At 40.8% G+C, this 25088-nt stretch overlaps 2 protein-coding genes across 2 annotated transcripts in view; one reads left to right on the top strand and one right to left on the bottom strand.

The window, feature by feature from the left end:
• HSPBAP1 (HSPB1 associated protein 1) overlaps positions 1-11847 on the bottom strand; it is a 49497-nt gene extending 37650 nt beyond the window's left edge. The window contains exon 1 of the mRNA XM_023214749.3: positions 11637-11847. Within this exon, the coding sequence (XP_023070517.1) occupies positions 11637-11700 (64 nt within the window). The 5' untranslated portion in view covers positions 11701-11847. The remainder of the gene's footprint in view (positions 1-11636) is intronic.
• A 972-nt stretch (positions 11848-12819) lies between these two features.
• SLC49A4 (solute carrier family 49 member 4) overlaps positions 12820-25088 on the top strand; it is an 87281-nt gene continuing 75012 nt past the window's right edge. The window contains exon 1 of the mRNA XM_023214758.3: positions 12820-13549. Within this exon, the coding sequence (XP_023070526.1) occupies positions 13210-13549 (340 nt within the window). The 5' untranslated portion in view covers positions 12820-13209. The remainder of the gene's footprint in view (positions 13550-25088) is intronic.

The following is a 25088-nucleotide window of genomic DNA, read 5'->3' on the forward strand; positions in this document are numbered from 1 at the left end:
TTATTCAATTCACCATTAGTGGGCACCTAGGCAGATTCCATCTCTTAGCTATTGTGAATAATAATGAACACATGAGGACAGGTGAAAAGACCTAATTCTTAAATGATTTTTCTCATACTAAATTTTAAGCGTTTAAATTTTGGTAGATATTTACAATATTCTATGTCAAAAATGAAACTTCAGTGTTAAAAAAGGCTTTCCAACTACATCTTTAAATTTTAGAAGCTGTGATTTTTTGGAAAACACTACTTCCTAAGTAGAGGATTATGTAAGAAATGCTGATGGGAACTACTCTTGAACAACTAGAGTTGCTGCAGTCAGCAACAATTCTACTTGTTATATCATAGGTTAATGCTAGAAAGACTACTGAGTCAATATAGCAGTTAACCGGGGAGCGGGAAAGATTATTTTTACTGCAATTTTAAAAGGATAAAAGATGTACTTAGATGGCAATCAATATTAATCCTTGGTTTCAACTGCATCTATAAACAGTACAGAAGAGCTATACAAACCAACACTGTAACTTACTATTTAAATAAATGTCACAGAATCATAAAATATTAATCTTGGATAGGATAGCAAAGATTAGTATTTTTTGAATAAAAGAACAAGCAAGTTTCTCTTTTAAAGATGTCTTAAGATGGCAAGTTTTTTGGGAGGTTTAAAAAATGCTTCATACTCTCTGACCCTCAAAACATATATTTATGATTCTCAAGAACAATCAGCTAACCCTCTATTTTAGTTACTTTATCTATAATTACACTTAATTCAAAAAATTAAGAAAAATTCATAAATAGTCCAAATTCTTCTCTCACTCAACCTTCTTCTCTATGATAAAAGGAAGAGGGATAGGGAAGGAATCAACAAAGAACTTGAATAATTTGTGTTTGTCTAAAGGTAAGGCTTGTTTTTAAAGAAACTGAAAACTTAAATCAGTTTGGCCTCCTTTCTCAGACAAGGACAAAAACTTGGAATTCCTTCTTAAATCCTCGGTGAAAGTCAGCAGGCTCTAAGCCCTTGGCAGATGACATTTGAGAACAATCTGTTACCTTCTACACAGTCATCATTCTAAGTGAGGAGGTCAGTGTGGATGCTCAGAGGGGAAAGGCAGGAGAGTCAGGGAGTGCGTGCAGTGAGGAAGAGAAGGCACCCTTGGTCTCACTGAAAAGCAGCCCCTGGTTTATCTTCAGGTGACCTCTACATGGTCAAGAGCCCTGTAAAGGATAACATTATGTGACCAAGAATACAGTTTTCTGTTTTTCCTTGAGATGGTTGCTTTTTGTTGTGTTTTTCACTTTTGACATGTACAGCAACTTTGCATTCAAGTTCTTCATCCATTCCAACGGGCCTATAAATCTAAGTACAAGGTTACCTATATTGCAGTGCACCAAATCTTCCTGGACTTGGTATGCCTGGATTCCGCGTGTATGAAAATGAACACCCACATTTTTTTTATTATATGTTTTTAAAGTTTTGCTGTAGACTACTTGTACGGAAGGTCAAATTTCTCCTCTAACCTCTTAAAGTCTCTAGCTGAGACTGACATAAAACAGGTTAACAGGGAAACGCATACAAACATTATTCAGAAATTTTTACATGTACATGGGAGCCCTCACAAGAAAAATGAAGACCGAAAGAAGCAGTTAGAGCTTAACGTCTACATAGTAGGTTGGGCAAAGAGTAGTAAATTTTGAAAATGTGACAAGACAAAGAAGTTGGATGAGTATAGTTAATTGTGGAAAAGTGACTGTGAAGATAAAGGTTGGTTTAACAAGGTTTGTTAGTACAGATTTCTCTTAGCCTTTATTACCCATCTTTGGTTACAAGAATGTCTTCCTTGTTGCTGGTACAGAGAGGGCAACTTTTACATGGAAGTTTTACCTCCCGCTTTTGGGAAGAAAAAGGGAGCTCAAAATGAGCTTGCATCTGCTGTTTTTCAAGGCTTTTTTTTCTTTTTTTGAGACGGAGTCTTGCTCTGTCGCCAGGACGGAATGCAGTGGTGCAATCTTGGCTCACTGCAACCTCTGCTTCCCGGGTTCAAGCGATTCTCCTGCCTTAGCATCTCAAGTAGCTGGGACTACAGGCACGCACCACCATGCACAGCTAATTTTTGTATTTTTAGTAGAGATGGGGTTTCACCATGTTAGCCAGGATGATCTCCATCTCTTGACCTTGTGATCCACCCACCTCAGCCTCCCAAACTGCTGGGAATACAGGGGTAAGTCACTGTGCCCGGCCCTTTCAATGCCTTTTACCCAAAATAAACAATGTACCAAAGTGGCATATTTGGGGGTGGCATATTTTGATCCCTACACTATGAAAAGCTATAATATATTCAGATAAATAGTATTCTATTGTTCATGGCATATAAATTGGAATCATCCTTTGGGAAACAACTGGGAAAATGAAAGAACTGTTCATTATCTCAGTAACTCATGTTATAGGAATTTACTGTAACAAATAATTAATCATGAGCTATGTATAACATACACATACACACACACAAATGTCTACTACCGCACTATAACAACAAAAAATGTAAACAACCTAATGCCCCAAAGCAGAAAAATATTTACTAAATTATGACAAGGCAATCTCATAGTATACTATATTTACTAAAAATAAGGGCTGTCTAGAAATATGTAGAGATGTGAGGTGGGAAGGGAGAGCTGGACCTGAAGATGACTCAGAGCTATTGCAATAGCCAAGCAATAAGTATGGTACAGGCCTGAACAGCAGGGGTGGCAGTGAGTAAGTGAGAGATGGTAAAGATGAAGAAATACTCAGAGAATAATATCAAAGGCTATTACAACCAGAGATGTGGGGTGGGAGTCAGATGTAGCCACAAGACTGAGTTGTCTAGACTTGGTGACTTGCCATAAGAGAAGTCAAGAGCAATAACTCATTCTGTTGGGAAGATGAGTGGTTTGATTTCGAACACAGGCACCATAACAATACCATACATTTAACTGTTTAATGCTTCACTGTTTACAATGCACTTTTATATACATTAAAAGTGCTCATCTGATCTTATAAGAAGCCTGTAAAACACAGGCAGAGACGGTAATTCATTTCCATTAACTGAAGGAAGAAATGGAAGCTTAGATGTCAGAGGACTGGAACCAGATTTATCAGGTCCCCTCAGTCCAAGTCCAGTGCTCTTTCCACTGCACAATCCTATTTCTAGAGAATTGACTGTGCAACTTAACTAGGGCTAAAAACTCAGAAGAAAAAATATAAGCTGAAAGGATACACAGGAAAGCTCAAGATCAATTCATAAATAATCATTCACATGTGCTCTGGGGAGAGAGGAATGTTTTGAGGGGCGCATGAGTTGTAATGTGCATGAGCACACATGGCAGGGAGTGCTAGTTGCTTTTGACAAAGACTCTTTGCTTGGCCAAACTTTAGTCAGGCTTTGATTCTTTTGCTAGGTCCATCTATGCACTTCCTTGTAAAACCCAGTTTTAGGCAAGAACCTTGCTAAATCAGTTTAGCAAGAATTGCCCCCATCCCTGACATCTGATCAGGTTTTTCATCCTCAACCCACCTCCAGGTGATATCTGATCACCTTGGCCTGCCTTCAGCAAGAATCCTGTTAGGTTGGTTTAGCCACATTTCCCCTTACCCCTGGTGTTTCCTCTTAGTAATTTCTCATCCACTGACTCTGCTCCTTGGCTGTAAATTCTCACTTGCCCATGCTGTCTTTGGAGTTGGGCCCAATCTCTCTCCCCAACTGAGAGACCCCGTTACAGTAGTCCTTGTATCTATGGTGATGGTCCTGAATAGTCTTCATTACCATGCTTTAACAAGTGTCACTGAATAATTTTTTCTTTAACTTCTACTTACCCAATACTCATTCTCTTCTTCCTTATTAAAAGAACTTTGGGCAACAGGAATGATTGAAAAATTTTATTTCCCAGACTTCTTTGCAGACAGGAGTAGCCAAATATAGACAGATAGATAGATAGATAGATAGGGAATATATATATATATATATATATATATATAATTTCTGTGGGTGTGTATGCGTGCGCACGCGCACATACCAAAGTTGTGAGTCAGCCTTTTTGCCCTCATCCTTTTCTGTATACTGCCTGGAAAGCAGACATAATGATTAGCCCTCTTGAGAGACAAATGAAAGGTCCAGGAAACTGCAAACCTTAAGCAAAAGAATGCCAATATGTTCATCTTCGTGCTACTGAACCAACTACTACTTCCTGAATCCTTTTAGATTAAAAAAAAAAATCCTTCTAGTCAAGACTGTTATTAATTCATAGCTGGTATAACACCCTGCTTTCTGAGGCCATCATTTTCAAGGATAACCATATTCTCCCTATACAGTGCTCTGTGGCTTGGGCTGGATGAATCATGGCTGGTCTGACACTCAGTCTGACACACACAGTTCTAAGGTTGTAAAATACTCAACCTATGAACATTTTGCTTCTGGAACTTTAAAGGGCAGAGAAAAACAGAAGCAAGAATTACTTTGGGGTAGAGATTTATTTATTCTACTTACCTTACATTAGAGCCAATAGATCACGTGGCTTTGATTATTTCCAAAATGGTTCATATTTGAGTAGATATAACTGGATAGCCTTTTATAAATATGTACACAAGTGACAGTAACACATGAGTAGTGTTTTGACAAAAAAGCTACAAAGAAGTAAATATTCTCTAGCATAAAGTTAAATTTAAAAAATTTAATTATCTGATCTAAAAATCCCACACATCCCAGAGATTATTTAATAGGAGACCTCCAATACTAAAATTTGCTGAGAGAGTGCCTGGCCTAGTGACTGGTATATATTAAATGCCAAAACATTTGCTAAATGAATGAAAGCACTATGAAGTGTGCGCAAAGCGAGTAGTAGGATGTTCATCATAACAGAAAATTAGCATATTTACAGAATTTCAGGCCCATCGTGAAATAAAACAATCAGCTGGTTGTGAGATAAAACTAATTTAGCTTCTGATAATTTAATCAACAATAAACTGGGCCATTAAATTAATGAATTTAAATGTTACAATTTCCTTTAAAGAAGAAGGCGATGCTACCCTGTATTAATTAAACAGCCTACAGATGCACCCAGTTACTCCATGCTAGAAATATTTTGCAAAGAGCTATAAAAATTCTGAAGCAACCTCAACAGTCTTCAAAGGATAAGGGTATTTAGGTCTAAACTTGCAGCAGGTAGTAATTTTTAACTAGATGACTTAGAAACTGCTGAAAAAAACAGATTAGTGATCTTGGTATTACACAATAATTTTTTCTCTCTCCAAATGTAGCACGTTCTCCAGTCAATTTATTACAGCCTTAGTTAAGAACTAATTCTTTGGAGATAGTGAAACATCATCACAAATAAATTGCATCCTTCTCAGTAATTTTTTAAAATTAATGCAAAGTACAAGATAATTTGAAACCTAATTTCTCTGAGTATGCCAACTATCTGGTCAGTCAATTGACACCTGGTCTGCATTTGTATCTGAGATTTCAACTTTAAGACAAGAATAAGGAACATTTACCATGTGTCCAGAACACTCCGAACATTAATAGAATATAACAAAAATCTTGAAATTGAAATTAACTTGTCTCCCATCAGGTGTAATTTTAATGAAAAAATTAAAAAGATTTTTAAAAACCTTCAGAAGTTGACATAAGAGTAAGTCTCACATTACAATACAGAGACTCACTATAATGATATAGCATGAATTTAAAACTGGGTCCTGGCACAGTGAGATCATTTATTTCTGAATGTATACATCTAAGTATATATGTGGTGTTTCATCAGACAACTATTGTATATATATATAAGAAATTTTAAAACCTCTGGAATGGTAGATATTAGGGCAAAAAATAATGACCATTTGGGCCATGTTAGAAAAACCCGATGGAATCGTGCAAATACTAGCTAACAAAATGACTGGATTAGTACTAAAGACTCAATGGTAAAACTTACACCAAAAAGAATTTTTCATTTTGTAGCCCCTATTTTAAAATGTCAACACAAACTAAGAAAATTCTCCTGAAAGGCAACATAATGCTTAAGTAAAATGATGGCTAACCATAAACCCTTTGAATTTCAATGTCTAGAAGGTGATGTCTATCACTGAAAAAAACCACAAACGTTAGTGCCGTGGCTGTTATGACCTAGCCTTATCAATACCAATGCTTGGTGTTGCAGTGAACATGCGGGAAGTTCAGGCTGGGCACCTGAGACAGTTACATGCTGGACAGTTACCAAAGGTTCATGAGCCTTTTAGCTTCTTTCCATCCTCCTACGCTTACAACGTTTGTCCATTTAACCCAGAAAACTTATCTTTACCTCAAAAAATGGCTCATAAATTCAAAAGTAATACTAGTCTTAAACCAAAGCAAGAAAACAGAGATCTGTCTATATTTTAAGTGAAGTTAACACTAGAAGGAATGACATCTCAAATACTAAAGGTTTTTGCAATGTACCTCCAAAATTTCTACCAAAATGTTTCCATTGAACCCCAGCCTCCCCTAAGTAAATTTTTGATAATTTAAAATAAATGATTATTTTATCTTACTTTTCCTCAAAAATATTCAACAGCAAGGTCTTGAAAAGACATCTGCACACCCATGTTCACAGCAGCACTATTATAATAGCTAAGTGTTGGAAACAACTCAAACGTCTGTTGACAAATGGATAAGCAAAATGCTTACACATGCAATGGAACGTTATTCCACCTTAAAAAGGGAGGAAATTCTATCATATACTACAACATGGATGAACCTTGAAGACAGTATGCTAACTGAAATATGCCAGTCACAAGAAGATAAATGCTATATGATTCCACTTATATGGAGTATCTAAAATGGTCAAATTTCTAGAAACTGAAAATAAAATGGCAGTTACCAGGGACTGGCGGAAGAGGAGAAAGGGGAGTTACTGTTTAATGGATGTAGAGTTCCAGATTTGCAAGATGAAAAAGCTCTAGAGATTGCCTTCCCAATGATGTGAATCTACCTAACACTACTAACACTTAAAAATGGTTAACATGGTAAATTTTATGTTATACGTTTTTACCACAATAAAATAAACGGCATTGTTTTTCTGATACTCATCATTACCAAGCATTCAGTGAAATTAAAAATTTTATCTACATTATGAATTACATATGGATTCTAACATGGGAATTTTTTACTTTTTGAGATAACACAGGCTTTTGCTTTTCTTTAAACTCCTCCACCCTTTGCCCTTTAAAATGAGAACAAAAATGACATGGTGAGTATGTGTCTCCAACTGAAAAAGAGTAAATCCAGTTATGTAGGAATGTTCATTCTAAATGAAAATCAATTCCATAAAACTCTAGATGAGATATTTCCTCAGCAAGCACTGGAAGAAAAGTTACTAACACATTCTTCTCTTCATCAAGGCATAATCTTGGCTATAACTAAAAACTAAAAAACAGCCCAATAGAAAGAAATATAATAACCTCAGTTTGAAAGACAGAATCACACTCAAAAACTGCAATTTTTAATTTCACTGAATGATTCAATCAATGTATGATTATGAGAATAACATTTCACATTCAGAATTCAAATTGATTCTTAATTAACAATAAGTAGTTTCATATTTGTTTTTAATTATTTCTAAGCTGTTATTTCAAACAAACAATATCACATTCTTGAAGGCAAACCTCTTACTTTTATCTCCCTAGAGATTAGTCCAGTGCCTGGCATAAAATGATGCTAAACAAATGTTTTTTTTTCAAATAACTGTATAAGAATACCTGATTTTTAGCAATGTATAAAACCTCATTGAAACTAAGCACTTCTGTATAATGAGTTATCAAGCATAACCAAGGTGATCAGTTCCACGATCTTATGCTCACCTCTACCGGTTACTCTTTCCTGCTCCCAATCACTGACTCACTCCCGTCACTCCTAATCACCCTCAACCCTATGGCAACCATGCTGAAGCTTTTTTTTTTTTTTTTTTTTGAGACAGGGTCTGGCTCTGTTGCTTAGGCTGGAGTGATCTCAATTCACTGCAACCTCCGCTTCACAGGTTCAAGCGATTCTTGTGCCTCAGCCTCCCAAGCAGCTGGAACTACAGGTGCGTGCCACCATGCCCAGCTAATTTTTGTATTTTCTGTAGAGACAGGGTTTCACTATGTTGCCCAGGCTGGTCTCAAATTCCTGAGCTCAAGAGATCTGCCTGCCTCGCCTCCCAAAGTGCTGGGATTACAGGCGTGTGCCAACATGGCTGGCTGCTTCTTCACTCTGAAGTCTCCAGCACCTTTCTCTACTTCCTTATTTTGTGGTGCCTTGCTCTATTTTTCTGCAAAGACTGAAATCCACGATTTTCCTCTTCTTTACTTCAACATTTGTATTTTCACCCTGCTCTACTCTGAACTCAATGGATACAAGTCTTCCTCTTTTTCACCCAGGTTCTCTGTCACTATTTCTACTCTAGTAGAATCGGTCTCCTCACCTGGCTCATCTTCAAGAAATCATCCTAGGAAGCACAAACCAACCCAATTTCTATTAGTTCCTTCTCCTCTCAGCCTCCAAAGTACTTCATGTGTATCATACTGAGTATTATATCCCAGCTAATTACATCTGACCTTTTGGATATGTCTTATACTACAGGTCTTTTTATCTATGTCTTTATTGCCAAAAATGATATTTATAAGCTATTTTGGGGCAAAGACCACATGAAAAAGGTCGGTTTACCATATGCCATTCAAATATTTTTTGATCATGGAATAAGTGTGCTCAAAAATGAACTTTTCAGCCGGGTGCAGTGGCTTATGTCTGAAATCCCAGTGCTCTGGGAGGCTGAAGTAGGAGCATCACTTCAGGTCAGGAATTCAAGACGAGCCTGGGGAACACTGTGAGACCTGTATCTACAAAAATAAAAAATAAACAAAAAATTTTTTAAATGAACTTTTCTATGACTCCCATTGTATTCATCATTGTACTGAACGTACCGACCCTTTCACTTGACTTTATTTAATGTATTTATTTTTCTCATTCTCTTACATAACATCTCTAATTTCTTTTCTTTCAGTTTCAACATCAGTCACTAAGGCTGGCACTTTCTATTAATAATAAAAATGGTCACCATTCTTGAATATCCAATTCCTGCCAGATACTATGCTAGGTAATCTACACATATCAACTCTAATCTTCACAATAATCATGCATTTTACAGAGGAGGAAACTGAGGCTCAAAGGGATTAAGTACCTTGTCCTCCAGTCTTTCTCCCTCCAATCAATCTTCTACCCTTCAGTCAAAGTGATCTTCCTACAACCAAAATTAATCATGTTATTTCCCTCACCTAAAGCTCTTTAAGGCTTCCTACTATCTTAATGTCTAGATTCCTTAACCAGGCATAAAGTAACCTTCAGGATACCTCTTTTCTTACCACTCCTGACACTGACTTCTTCCAGTTCTTGGCCAATGTCATGCTTTCTCCTTCTGCCTCTGGACTTGGTATGGAGTGCCCTTATTCATTCACTCAACAAACGTGGCATGTGCCAACTATGTGCCTGGCATTGTACTTGCAGCTGGGCACATGGCAGTGAATGAAACAGACATAGGTCCTGCCCTCAAGGTACTTACGATCTAATGGAAAAAACAAATAATAAATACAGATTGTAAAAAGTAAAATGACAGAAGCAGGATGCTGTATTCCAGAACATCTAGGGTTGGGGGGTACAAGAGAAATCACAGTGACTGTTTTAGATAGTTTGGTCTCTTAAGGTCTCAGGTGGTGACATACTTTAAAATCTAAAGATTAAGTCAGCTATGTGAAAAGCCAGAGGGGAGGTGAGTGACAAGAGATCCTGCTAAAGACATCAGCAGAGCCCAAACCAAGGATTATTACAGGCCACGGTTAAGAGTCTGGGTTTTATTCTAACTTCTAAGGGCAATGTAATTCACTGAAGAATTTTACATAAGGAAGAGTCACATTTTGCTGCTGAATGGAGAAGGGATTAGAGGGGCACAAAATAGAAAACAGAAACACAAGTCAGGAAGATACAGTAGTAGTTGAGGTGAGAAAGTACGGATGATTTGCAGTAGGGTCTGATAGTGAAGGAGGAAAAAAGTAGACAGATTAGATGCAGAATTGACCTGACTTGCAAAGTCATCACCTGAAATTAAGAAAGAGGCAGAGAGAGGTTATAGAGTTTGGGGATTTGTCATTGGAGAAAGTCGGTAGGCTCACTAGAGAAACAGAGGATCAAAGGGATCTCAAGCCCATACTGGTTGAATATTCAAGAGTTTGGCCATTTTCACTTTATACGGTCATCAATTTGTGCAGGACTTTTTCCAGCAAAGTTCAGGCGCATAGTGCAGGTACAAAGTGGACAAAAGGTTGATTTCATCCAGAGTAAGAGTTTTGTCAGAAAAAGGTGCAGGAAGGGACAAGAGAATTTTTCAAAGGAACAACATACATTCTGGATAAGGGGGTGCAGTGGATAGAAAATGGAAAAATCAATGCAATGGAGGTATAGATGAAGGTCAAGAATTGTCTCCCTGGTAGAAAGTGGTCAGATAGTAGGAGGCTATAATTTGTTTCTTCTGCTTAGAATGGGCATCTCCCCCTTCAGCAAACTATCTGATCCCTAAATACATCCATCCTTTTCTGCTCCCTGACTTCCTGAACCCAGCACCATTCCCTGAGTTTGTCACCATCTCATCCAACCAGAAAGGCTCACCTCAGCGGATCACAAGGTCAAGAGATCGAGACCATCCTGGCTAACATGGTGAAACCCCATCTCTACTAAAAATACAAAAATTAGCTGGGCATGGTGGCGCGCTGGTAGTCCCAGCTATTTGGGAGGCTGAGGCAGGAGAATTGCTTGAACCTGGGAGGCAGAAGTTGCAGTGAGCCAAGATCGCCCCACTGCACTCCAGCCTGATAACAGAGCGAGACTCCGTCTCAAAAGAAAAAAGAAAAAAAAAAGGCCGACCTCAAACTATTCCCTTCTTGAAGCATTTATGTTCTCTCCACTGAGATCCCTCCTCCTGATAACAACCCTCACAGAGTGTACTACTGGTAGAATAGTTCAGGTGAACATATAGTAAGTCATTCTTTTTCCTTTCTAGGCTCCTTTGAAAAAAGTATTGTTATAAATATTCAAAAGTCTCTGGATCCCGCGACAGTATCCAGAACAGAGCGCTGCACGGTGCAATCACTCAATAAATAATAACAGGGATCTCAAGCTCATGGGTCTCCAAACCTCATCTCCACTTGCCAAACTAGGGTTCACTGAAATAGGATAAAAGCCCATAATCCCTGTTCACAAGTCTCAGATAACTCCCATTAATCTCAAAGGTTGCCTTCAATTTCACAAATTTAATTTTAATCCCAACATTCAAAACACCCCTATTTAGCTAACGATGGGCAAATATAAAACAAAACAAAACAAACACCCCATGCGTGAAACAGCACTGGTAGGCTACCCTATGACGATCAAAAATCTGGATGCCACAATTCGAGAAATGCCACGCTCGCTAGAAAATACAGAATTTTCTTCATAGTCCAATGCAAGAAACGGGACGGGGCTAAGGCAAACGGCCCCACGAGGGGTGCCACAAGAGTCAACTGGCATTGGGTTTGTACTCAGGGTCTGACCTTAGCCTGGCACCTACCTTCCTCCCCTCCAGCCCCAGCTGCAAGGATCACAGGAGTGGTCGCCTCGGAGCCTGCTGCCATGACTACCGCAAGGCGGGTTCTGCCGGAACCCAAGGCGGAGCGGAGCTGGGGTGGGGTCAGAGTAGGGACCAAGCTCCGGGACCCGAAGCTGCACCACAGGAAGGAGACCCGGCTACTCCCGCCCGCCTCCTAAGGAAACGCAGGCGCTCACGTGGAGGTCACGTGACGGATGCTGGGCGGGACCACGCAGCTTTGTTTTGATACCCCGGGTGTGGAAATACGAACACGTTGTCTGAGTTGTGGCGCTTTTTTACCTAACCCGGACCTTAGGCTTCTTTCCTGTAGTCTTAGCTTCGTTTCTGTGTCTCCTTTTTTAGTCAGATCCTTGCTTTCCGCCTCGGCTTTTCTCTACCCTAGATGATTGGAGTTTTAGGAGGTTTGACGCTTCGTGGGGCTCCGGCGGTGGGATGGGTCTCTGACTTCAGCTTTCGCGAGCCGCTCTTGGCAGCCTTGAATGCGAGGCTAGCTCACGCTTCTCTTAACACCTCTCTTGCCCTTCTGGTAGCAACCTGACTACTTCTAATTTTAGTGGCTGCCGGGAAATACGAACCTCGGGCAAAGAATCCTGTGATTGCGTTCCCTGTGACTCATTTCCCGATCCAGACAAGCCAAATTGCTTGACTTAGGTTTTCAAGGACACTAATCCACAGCTGTCAGGCTTCTGGATTTGTATACCAAAATAAACAAACAGCTGTGTGAAGAGATCAACAACCACCTTTCTTCTCGTTTACCCTGTGGTCAAATCATAATCACTGGAGATGGATCTGGTTCACTTTGGGGCAAAAATCTTACAAATTTACTGGACATACTTTTATTGCTCGCCTATTAAGTGACAGACGAAATGGGTAAAAAAAAGTTTACATATATATGAATGGAATTGGCTAGTTTGCAATCTCCTCTTTGGATATGTAAGACAAAAAAATAACAAAAATAGGCAGTACTTATTGTACATAAATAATTTTTATGAGATAATCCCTTGGGACTAACTACGCCTAAATCTTATCCTCTGCCTATGATTTCTGAAGTTACTAACTCAACAAAAATAAGAATAAGCCCAAAATAGACGCAAGCATTAGGTTAAGTGAGCACAGGTCACTGAGTTGTTTATTACGCACAAGATTTAACCTGGACACGTCCTCCAAACACCCCAGGGTTCCTTGCCCAACCTCCTCGAATACAGCCTCTCTGCGAGTTTCCCTCTCCCTGACTCAGCCGCGCTTGTCCCTGCCTTTTCAGCGCTACCTGCCCTCAGTCTAGGACCCGGCTCCTTTCCTCTCGCCGGTGTCTCCCCGCCACCCGCGGAGGGGAGGGCGGACCCCAGCCTCCCTGCCGCCTGCCCCGCCTCCCCGCCGGCCCGGCTCGGGCCGCGCAGGCGCACGAGGCGCGGCCCGGAGGCCGAGGGCGACCACAGCAGCCTCCGCCTCCCACTGCTCCGTACGATTCTGCCCTGGGCTAGTCGGCGGTGACCTGGCCTGAGCCCGGCATTGGCTTCGCGCGCGACGCGTCGCCATGGGCTCTCGTTGGAGCAGCGAAGAGGAGAGGCAGCCGCTGCTGGGGCCCGGGCTCGGGCCTGGGCTGGGGGCCTCCTGGAGAAGCCGGGAGGCGGCGGCGGCGCTGCCCGCGGCGGTCCCGGGTCCCGGGCGGGTGTACGGGCGCCGCTGGCTGGTGCTGCTGCTCTTCTCGCTGCTGGCGTTCGTTCAGGGCCTGGTCTGGAACACCTGGGGTCCCATCCAGAACTCGGCGCGCCAGGCCTACGGCTTCTCCAGCTGGGACATCGCGCTGCTCGTGCTGTGGGGGCCCATCGGCTTCCTGCCCTGCTTCGCGTTCATGTGGCTCCTGGACAAGAGAGGTGAGGGGTCGGGGAGCGCCAACCCGCGCTGTCTCTCCTCGGGGAGCCGCCGCCTGCCCGCGCTCCAGGCCTGCCAGCCGCCTCCCTTGGCCCCGGCATAGGGGTTGTGTGAGGTGATGGAGTGTTGCTAGCATTCCATTTCTGATTTAGGAACCCTCCGTCCCCAACGCGACAAATGTGGGAAGGCTACCTTGCAAATATTTATGTTTTTATCAGGCCGTTTATGCAACACCGTGGATTTAAGCCATCTCTAAAGGTTCAAGTTTTTACATATTGTGAACATCAGAGCATGCCCGTGCACGTGCAGTGTGTTTTACACCTGACAAAAATGACTGATGCTTTGACTTCAAAGGGATTTGGGGATGTTGAGGGTGAAAAGGTCGGAAAATAGATTGATGGTGCCCAGATGTAAGGAAATAATGAGTTGGTTTTGTGTAATAGATGACTCCAGCCCAGGAAGAGCTATTGGGAAACTCAGATCTGACAATTTGGTTTCTGGAAGGTGGTGCTCGGCAGCTTTAAAATGTGTGTATGTGGCTTTCTCAGTTGAGATTTGTGACTTTCAATTAAAGTTTGCAGATGAGTGAAGATGCTTTCTTAGAATGGTACCCTGGACATCTCTCTTTACCACTTGCCAGTGTGATTCTCTGAGGAGAAAAAAAAAAAAAAAAAAGCCATAGGACTGAGAATCAAGGCATACGTACCACATAAGTATGGATAAATGATTAGTAGTGACAGTCTACCCTCAAGAGGCTGTTGTGCAAGATTTTATATTTATTAATTGAATAATGCTTGGGAGCTACTTTGTACAGTTTCTGTTCAACGTTTTATAAGTTCTGTTGCAATGAGTTCTTTAGTCAGATTTAGAAGGTTGTCTTAGTTCACTGGAGCTGCTATAACAAAATACCATAAACAGGGTAGTTCATAAACACAGAAATTTATTTCTCACAGTTCTGGAGGCTGGAAAGTCCAAGATGAAGGCTCAGGCAAAATTGGTGTCTGGTGAGGGCCTGCTTCCTACACAGTGGTCTTTTCGTTATAACATAAGATGGAAGAAGGGGTTAGGGATCCCTCTGAGGTCTGTTTCATACAGGCAGTAATCCTTTTCACTTGGGTTCCACCCTCATAACCTAATCACCTTCCAAAGTCTGCACCTTCTTATTCCATCATTTTGAGGGTTAAGATTTCAAAATATGAATTTGAGGCCAGGCACAGTGGCTCAAGTAATCCCAGCACGTTGGGAGACTGGGGTGGGAGGATTGCTTGAGCCCAGGAGGTCGAAGCTGGAGTGAGCTGTGATGGCACCACTGCACTCTGCCCTAGGCAACAGGGCAAGACTCGTCTCAGAAAAATAAATAAACAAACAAAATATGAATTTGAGGGGAACACAAAAGTCAAGTGTAGGTAGGTATAGAATTGCAATTGTCTGGCATGTAGTTAGCACTCAAAATTGGTTATTAAGAGAGTAATAATGGCAGGGTCATGTTAGTAGCTATGCTTCCTTCTCTCCTCCTTCACTGGAATTACTTCATTGGAATCCATGTGAAAAAGACTAAGGAATAGTTGATTGTAAATTCCTTAATGATCAACAATGTAATGTAGCTGCTAAAAAAGAAAGGACAATTTTAGGCATAGAAGCATAGTGTCCAAAACAAGAAGTGAAATAGTTTGATAGGCTCTACATTAGTGTTTAGTTCTGAGCTTGATTCTGAGAAGGCCATTTGACAAACTGCAGAACTTTGAAGGTTCTGCCACAAGAATGATAAAGGGTATAAAAATCATGATGTGTAAAGTGAAGGGAACTTGGGTATATCACACTTCAAAAAGAAACTTGAGGCAAAATATAGACTATGAGGATCAAGTAAAAGAGGAATTAGACTTATGTGTAGTTCTAGAAGGAAGAACTAGACTGAGTCAAGTTACAAAGGAATGTAACTCAAAGCAATACAAGGAAGGACCTTCTAACAAAGATATCCAGCCCTGAATGGGTGTGTCTTGACAGCTGTAGAACTTCCAGCTAGAGCAAATACTTTTGCAGAAGTTGTGTACTAGATACCGAGGTAGGGCTTCTCCTACCAAATGGAGATTTTCTTTGGGTTTTTGTTGTTTGCTTTTAAACTAAATATTGATTTTCTTTGGGTTTCTGCTGGGCTCAGTGGCTCACGTTTATAATCTCAGCACTTTGGGAGGCTGAGGTGGGTGGGTCACTTGAGCCCAGGAGTTAGAGACCAGCCTGGGCAACATGGTGAAACTCCGACTCTACAAAAAATACAAAAATTAGCCGGACATGTTGGCACATGCCTGCAGTCTTAGCTACTGGGGAGGCTGAGGCTGGAGGATCAATTGAGCCCAGGAAGTAGAGGCTACAGTGAGTCATGATCGCTCCACTGCACTCCAGCCTGGGTGACAGAATGAGACCCTGTCTCAAAACAGACAAACAAACCCAAAGAAGTACTTTACCTATCATCAATGTTACAATAATATTTTTTAAAAAAGAAAAAAGATTTTATTTGTTTCCGCCGATGTATTTTTCTTCTGTTCCAGGATTCAGTCTGCGGTCTTCTGTTGCATTTAGTTGTTATTTCTCTTTAGTTTCCTCCAATCTGTGATAATTCCTTGGTCATTCCCTTAACAAGTTTGGCTAAATTCAGGGGAAAATGTTGTGTTGTAGTTTCTTTTTATTTTTATCAGGAGCATTTTTCAGTATTATTCCCCAAATTTAGCCAACCTTGTTTTTTATGGTAGAAAAATGTTAATTTGCACCTTTCTTATTATAATTGTACCTACTATCCATCCGTGGCAGGATAAATTAGAAACTGCCTGTTCACTTTATAAAATAAGGTACTTCAGTTCTTCAGTAGTTCTTGTGATTCTATGGTGAATTCAATTTTATATTTTCCTTTGATTGAAGCAATTAAAAATATGTTTTTAAAAATCTCTTTATTAGGAAGTAGTTTTCATTTTTAGTAGAAGAAAGCAAATACACTTTTATATATTGACTTCTCTGCTACAGGTGTTCCATCTACACACGTAGAAAGAAAGTTCTTTCTTGCTTCTGGCATCCTTGGGTACTAAAATGTCTTTTTTTTTTTTTTTTTTTTTTTTGAGACAGAGCCTCACTTGGTCACTCAGGCTGGAGTACCGTGGTGTGATTTTGGCTCACTGCAAATTCAGCCTCCCTGGCTCAGGTGATTCTCCCATCTCAGCCTCTGAGTAGCGGAGACTACAGGCACGCACCACCAAGCCCGGCTAGTTTTTTGTATTTTTTACAGAGACGGGGTCTCACCATGTTGCCCAGGCTGGTCTTGAACTCCTAGACTCAAGCAAGGCACTAAAGTGTCTTGTACCCTGGAGGGTAGGTGGTTCTTGGTCTTTGTGCTGCCTCAAGCCCCAGCCTGATTAGCATGGAAGACTGGTTATCTTCCTAAAATGGGTTTGTACCTTCCCACCCTTTTCATTTACCAGCCAGGAGACAGAAAAGGACTAGCTAGAGAGATCATAGAGCCAAGACCAAGTGTGCCCTCGAAGCTAACTAAAAGTTTCAAGGAGATAGCAACCCAGTGTGTTCCATGCATTGGGGATATGGCCCTCACAGACCCTCCTCCTAATAAGGAGATCGAGACAGCAAACAAGAAAAGCAAATATTTAGTATGTCACCTGGTGATATTGATACATGGTTTGGAGAAAAGCAATGTAAAGGAGGAAGGGAATGTGATAGGGTGGTATTATACTTTCCATAGGGTTTTGGGAAGGCATCACTGATAAGGTGTATTTGAGCAGACACCTGAAGGAAAAATGACACCTGACATGTTAGTTCTGGAGAAGACTGTTTCTGGAAAAGGGAACTGCAAAGATAAAGATTCCAAACTTGTCTGGCATATCCAAGAAAGAGCAGTGAGGCCTTTGTGGCTGGAGTAGAGCCAGTGAGGGAAACAGTGGTAGGAAATGAGGTCAGAGAGGTAGTGAGAGGCCAGGAGATACAGGGCCCTGTAAGTCATTCCTAAATGGCATCTCAGCCATTATTGAGTGAAGAGGCCTCACTCCATTGACGGGCTTTACGTGGAAGAGTCAAACAATGACTATGCTCTTGTCTTTAGGACAAGAGCCAGAACAGGGAGACAAGTTAGGCTAGTAGAATAACCCAGATGGGAGCTGATGGTGGCTTTTGACTAAGGTGATAGTGGAGGATTTGAGAAGTGGTTAGATTGCAGATATGTGTTGAAAGTAGATTCACCAGTATTTGTTGAAGGATGAGATGTGGAGCATGAAGGAAGGAGACGAGTCTAAGCTGTTTCTCAACTTTTTAGTATTACTGATTGGGAAAATAGAGCTTCAATTTACTGATTTGTGGAAGATTGTAGAAAGAGCAATTTTGGAACAGATGGCATGGAGATCAGGGATTTGAAATGCCTATTAGATATCCAAGTAGACAGATTAAACTGTCAATTGAATATACAAGTATGGAGTGAAGGGGAGAGGCCTGTGCAGTATATTTGGGAGTTGTCAGCCTACAATGGTATTTAAAGTCATGGGTCTGGTTCAAGCTCATTCTTATTGGTTAAAAAAAAGAAAGAAAGAAAAAGAAAAAAAATACATAAAAAGTGTTGTGGGACTGGGAGACATCACCTGTGGAGAAGGGTGGAGCTTCCCTGGAGTAGAGGACTGAGCCTTGGGGCATTACAATGTTTAGAGGTTGGGAAGATAAGAAAGAACCAACTAGTGAAGACTGAGAATAGAGCACTGGATTTAGCAACATGGAGATCTTTTGGTGTTCTTTAAAAGAATCATCTCCCTTGAATGATGTGGTGAGTTTGAAATAAAATGCAACGAGAAGAATCAAAGACAGTGAGTGTAGACATTTCTTTCAAGAAGTTATGCCATAAAGGGCAGCAGAGAAATGGGCTGTAGCCAGAGGGAATGTGGGTACTAAGGAGGTTTGGGTTTTGTTTTTCTTTTTTCTTTTTTCGGTAAGAGATACTAAAGCATATCTATGTAATGCAACATCGTAACAGTTCCATAAAAGGGGGGAAATTGATGATGCCGAGGGAAAGGGAGGAACTGCTGTAGCCATGTAGGCAAGATGGGATGCGGTCCTCCAGGGCACAGGTAGACAAGTTGGCCTTAGGTGGAAGCATTGAGAGTTGATTCTTTAGTAGTAACAGGAAAGAAGATAGAGTATGCAATACAGATGCAGATGATGGATGATAAGAGCTTGTAGAAGTTACCTTTGCTTTTTTCCCCTCAGAAAAATAAGAAACAGAATGATCCCCTGATAAGGGATCAGAGAGAGAGGATACAAATGATCCCCTGAATAGGGGAACAGAGAGAGAGGATACAAATAGGGAACAAATGAGAGAGGATAAATTATGAAACTATTTTATAGAAAAGTAAAGGACACATGGTTTAGGAAGTTGGAAGTTGTGGTAGGATTGTTGGGTAGCACTGAGGGCCTGCTTTCAGTGACTGATCATTAATTTGAAGTGAGACCAGTCAGCATAGTTTTGTGTTTCCCTCCAGCCTGTTCTGCTGGGCAAGTACAGGCATGGGCAGAGTTGGCAGAGAGATTTAACCAGAGTTGCAGTTTTACCAGGTGAATGGGACTGACAAAGTGCAGACCAAGAGTAGAGGGTTAGATAGAGAGAAATCTGACAATGGACCATGGAATCTAAGGAGGACAAAGAAAACACATGAGGTGGTTGAGAAGAAATAGCAAGCTCCCAAACTGTCATTCCGTATTGAATCAAGAATTTGTTCTTGTTAGACTACTAGAGGGAATGAATGGGAAAGAGAGGAGGCCATGGTTGAGGAATGGGGTACTTGAAATTGAGATTATGGCCTGTAATCCCAGCACTTTGGGAGGCCAAGGTGGGTGGATCACCTGAGGTCAGGAATTCAAAACCACCCTGGCCAACATGGAGAAACCGCCTCTCTACTAAAAATACAAGAAATTAGCCAGGATTGGTGGCGGGCACCTGTAATCCCAGCTACTTGGGAGACTGAGGCAGGAGAATTGCTTGAACCCAGGAGGCAGATGTTGCAGTGAGCCGAGATCGAGATCGCACCATTACGCTCCAGACAAAGAGCAAAATGTCGTCTCACAAAAAAAAAAAAAATTGAGATTATGACATGGATGCAGTTATGGTAAAGATAAGGTCAGAGTATAAACAAAAGCGTGGATGGCTGAGGTAGGGCTAAGAGCCTACCTCAGACCATGGAACAAGAGGTCAGAGATCTGAGAGGCTAGCATACTGAAAGGATCATCTAGTGGATATTGAAATCACCAGGTTTATGAAAGGATAGTGTCCTGAGGAGTAACAATGAGCCAAGACATCTTTAAGCAGTGAAGGCGAATAACTGGGAGGCAAGTGTGTGGTGGTCTATAGACAACCACAGCAAGGAGCAGTGGGTATTAGTCAGAAAAAATTAGACCAAAGGCTGTTCTGGCCATGATAGAGTAATGGGAAATGAATTTATCCTTCTATCTTAATTAAAAATGAAAAATAAGGAATCAAAATATGTTGACTAAATAAATTTCAGGAGCTGGGCATGGCACACCTTTAATCCCAGCCACTGGGGAGGCTGAGAAAGGAGGATCACTTCAGGCCAGGAGTTCAAGACCATCCTGGGCAACATCGTGAGACCCTATCTCTAAAAAATAATGATAAATAAATATTAGAACAAAACAAAATACGTAAAACAATGGTTTTCAAACATTGGTCGACAGGCAGGGCAGGACAGGGCAGTGATCCCTATGACTGCTTCAGTTTACCATCCAGAGAGAATTGCCAGGCAGGAGCACAGAAATGGGGAGCTCACTCAGAGCCCAGCAGTTTTCCTGAATTGAGGAGACAGAGGTGAGAATTTGAAGAGGCCAACATAGCTAGAATTCTTAAGGTAGAAAACAATGGGGGAGGAAACTTCACAGAGAATGTTCTGGATCGGCAGGATGTTCCTCTTGAGTCTTCAGCAGAAAACTGATCAGAGGATACATGTGAGGAAATTAGCCAAGACTGGAGGAAGGACTGCCAAAACAGAACAGGCAGAACAGTTCCCCAGGATCACACAGGCTGGGAATAGTTCATGTTCCCAAGACCTGTAATGGAAAAATCTCTATAAACATACTACAAACGTTCAAGAAGATAGAAGAAAGAAAGCGTGAACACATTAAAGAGAGACAAAGAGGACAGAAAAAGAAAAACATTGGGCCGGGCGTGGTGGCTCACGCCTGTAATCCCAGCACTTTGGGAGGCCGAGGTGGGCGGATCACAAGGTCAGGAGATCAAGACCATCCTGGCTCACACCGTGAAACCCTGTCTCTACTAAAAAATACAAAAAACTAGCCGGGTGTGGTGGCCGGGGCCTGTAGTCCCAGCTACTCAGGAGGCTGAGGTAGGAAAATGGTGTGAACCTGGGAGGCGGAGCTTACAGTGAGCCGAGATCACGCCACAGTACTCCAGCCTGGGTAACAGAGCGAGACTCCGTCTCAAAAAAAAAAAAAAAAAAAAAAAAAACAACATTGAACTTCTAGAAATGAAAAATGTGATCAATGTGGAAGGTGAAAAATATAATCGATGTCTGAGATGAAAGATATACACTAGACAGGATATAACAGCAGACTAGACATTGCCGAAGAAAAGGTCAGTGTGACTTGAATATATAGCACTAGAAACTATCCACAATGGAACATAGAGAAATAAAGACTAAAAATGATCAAACAAAAAACATGAGTTATCAGTGATCTGTGGGACAATTTTAAGTGGACTAATATGCATGTAATTGGAGTCTCAGAAGGAGAAGAGAGAACAGTAAGCAGGGAGAGCATGGAGTAAGATAGAGTGATACAAAAAAAATGTTTGAGGAAATAATGGTCAGAACATTTTCCAAATTTAATGACATCTATAAACCCACAAATCTAAGAAATTTAAGAATCCCAGGAGAAGACCTATAAGGAATCCTACACCAAAGCACATCATGTTCATACTTCTTTAAAACCAGTGATAAAGAGAAATTCTTAAAAGCATGGGGAGAAAAAAGACCAGGTAACTTGTGGGCAGAGAGAGTAGGAATGATCTGGAAGTGGCAGGGAAAGCAATGTAAGGGATTTCTGTGGGAGTAAGAAGGTAGAGAGAATGTTTGGAGAAGAGCTTCGGGAAGGTAGTGATTCCACTGATTATGCCTGAGCACTCCAGAAGGCACAGAGGTAGGTTTCTGGGGTTGAGGAGGTAGGTGGCAGAGATGAGGTCTCATTAGGGGATGTATAAAGCCCTATCAGGATAAGGATGACCTGTGAATCGTGAATCTTTTGTGTCTCATTTAAACAGGAAAAACAGGCATGATGTCATTAGTTCTGACAATCTCCAAGGCAGATTAGGGTGACAAGACTGTGAGGGTTATGAGCAGAGAAAAGAGGATCTGCCCCAGAGCCAGCAGAGCTCATCTTCACTTCAGTTGGTGGAAGTGTGGAGCCAGGGAAGGGGGTGGTCTTACCAGGTGAGCTCTATGCCTGTTGCTAACTTTCCATGCTTCCACTATGGGTGTGTGAGTTGTGCGGGAGGGATTTAGTCAGCTCTGCAGCCTGATTCTTTAGACATCTGCAATGGAGGCTTCCATTCCTACACTCAGTGGTCCCCAGCAAAAGGAGTTATCGCATCTGTTGAAAGGAAGCATTCTGAATGTTGGATGCCGTGTTTGAAAAGAAATATTTTTATTTTCAATAATGTTTGTTTTTCTGAAGTTGTTCACAGATGGCTTTTGCACTTACATCCTATTACTGTTGTAATCACTTGGGATCTATTTATGAAGCGGTCCTATATGTCTCAGAAGCCAATGTGTTAGGCAGTTCCTGCGTTGCTATAAAGAAATACCTGAGGCTAGGTAATGTGTAAAGAAAAGAGGTTTCATTGGCTCATGGTTCTGCGGGTTTTACAGGAAACATGGTGCTGGCATTTGCTCATCATTCAGGGAGGCCACAGGAAACTTACAATCACGATGGAAGGTGAAGAGGTAGCAGCCATGCCACTTGGTGAAAGCAGGAGCAGGAGAGAGAAAGTTGGGGGGGGGGGTGCCACACACTTTTAAAGGGCCAGATCTCATCTCCTGTGAACTCAGCAAGAGCTCAGTCATCACCAAGGGGATGGCCCAAGCCATTCACAAGGATCTGTCCCTATGATCCCAACACCTCCCACCAGGCCCCACCTCCAACACTGGGGATTACATTTCAACATGAGACCTGAGTGGGGACAAATATCCAAACTATATAAGGCTATTCTCCTGGGGTCCTCATAACTCCTCTCCCTTGATGAGTTGATATCTTTTTGATTACGTGGAATTATAGAGTCATGCCTTGTCAAGATGTGAGTGACATGAAGAAAGCATTTTATTCAAGATCGTCAGCTGGGATAGATTAAACAACACTTGGCAGCAATTAAAAATATGCAAGAAAGCCACCACAGTGTACTTGTGAGGTTGCTTTATTTTTCATTTTTGTATTTTTGTGGAGATGGGGTCTCACTGTGTTACCCAGGCTAATCTCAAACTTCTGGCTATAAGGGATCCTCCCACCTCGGCCTCCTAAAGTGTTGGGATTATAGGCGTTAACCACGGTGCCTGACCAGAGGTTGCTTTAGTAAGCAGTTTTTCACAATTTCTTTACTCTTAAAAGTTTATATTAGCTGTTGTATTGTCAAATATTTGATAAAAAGCATAACTGAGTGAAGTATGGTAGCCTTTAGCGGTAACAATAGGAAGCCTGGTTATTGGACCATATGGCCATAAACAATATGCCTTACTGCTTACTTGGTGTCTGCTTACCTTAATTGCAAACAAACTCTTTAGAAAAAAATAAGTATCATGTAGAATGTAAGCCTTATGGTCCCCAACCTATAAAAATTCTATTCAGTATCTTGTAGGGTACCCAGTATATCCTTATAAGAGCAACATCTTGTGATTTTAGGATATTTATGACCATGTGTGTACTTTTTATTAATTGTACTGTTTCCTGTGGCTGTAATGTGATTTTCAAAGTCTGTATTCTGTTAGTAGAAGCAGTAAATGAGCAGTATGTATGCATTACTTGTTACCAAGAAACACAGTTCCCTATGGTATTCCTTCTGGTAAATTGTATTAATCATATTCAGATTATATAAGAATATTATAAAGTAATTCAGTTCATATCACAAATTATCCTTAACGTAGCGTGTGTGCCTGATGTGGATCTCAAGTTTATTTTCTTTGCTGTGTTTGATCTGCATAATTATAGTCTTGTTGACTTTCAGTTTCCTTCAAGCAGAATAGCTCTTTGAAAACCAAACATTTAACCATGTACCTTCTGCCAAAAGAGAGAGAGCGAGCCCTGGGAAAAAAAGAAATATTACATTAATCAGTTTATGTCTGTTCTCTGTGTGAAATAGTTTCGAGGTGATGTTGGATTTGGGAAAAATTTGAAGCAATGTGGCCACCTTTGCCATAGACTTATTGTGAACCACCTATTTGATGTGACTGCCACAAACAGTAAGATATGTTAATTTAGTATTAACAGAGGTGTAGCATTCCAACAGTAGGAAGAAAGAGTTCTGTTAGATTATTCTGCCATAGCTGGAATATTGTGTCTATTTCTAATTATCTTATTTTTGTATTTGTATATTTTGCCCTCTGTGTGAACAACCACTGACACACATTTTCAAAGTAATTGTTGTGTTTGGAATACAATGGGAAAAAACTATCTGATCCACATTGTCTTCTAAAGTCCTAAGCCGTGATTTTTTTAACATTATTAAGCATTATTTTATAATGAAAACCATCGGATAAATCAAGAAAAAATAAAGACTGTGATTATATTGATAATCAGAGTTCTAAAGGACCACTTCCTATGACCCTTTAACAAGCATTAGCTTGTTCTGATTATAAAATATGTAGTTCCCTAGTTGTCATTTTTGAGAAATCTTAAAGCAATGATCTATCACCTAAAAATACTTTTTAGGGATAGTCAGGAGTTTTTTTTATTAGCAGCTTACATTTGAAAATTCAAATTTTTCTATTAGAGATGTAAAACTAAAATATCTAGTCTTTTAAAATTATTTGCCATATTTTTAAGTATTATATCTGGATGGAACATTTTAGACATTCCTCTTGAAAAATTAAACTTAATAGAACTTCTTCCTCCATCTTTGATATGAACATTCCTGTTTTCCATTAAAGTTAGAATCATCTGATTTTCTTTCTTCTTTTTTTGGAGACAGAGTCTCACTGTGTCGCCCAGGTTGGAGTGAAGTGGTGCGATCTCAGCTCACTGTAGCCTCTGCCTCCCAGGTTCAAGCAATTCTCATGCCTCAGTCTCCCAAGTAGCTGGGATTACAAGTGTGTGCCACCACAAACAGCTAATTTTTTTAATTTTTGGTAGAGACAGTTTTACCATGTTACCCAGGCTGGCCTCAAACTCCTGAGCTCAGGTGATTTGCCCACCTGCGCCTCCCAAAGTGCAAAGAGGATTGCAGGCATGAGCTACCATGCCCAGCCCATCATTTCATTTTCAGCATGTACG

The sequence above is a fragment of the Piliocolobus tephrosceles genome, chromosome 2 (assembly GCF_002776525.5).
Source record: "Piliocolobus tephrosceles isolate RC106 chromosome 2, ASM277652v3, whole genome shotgun sequence".
NCBI classification, from domain to species: Eukaryota; Metazoa; Chordata; class Mammalia; order Primates; family Cercopithecidae; genus Piliocolobus; species Piliocolobus tephrosceles.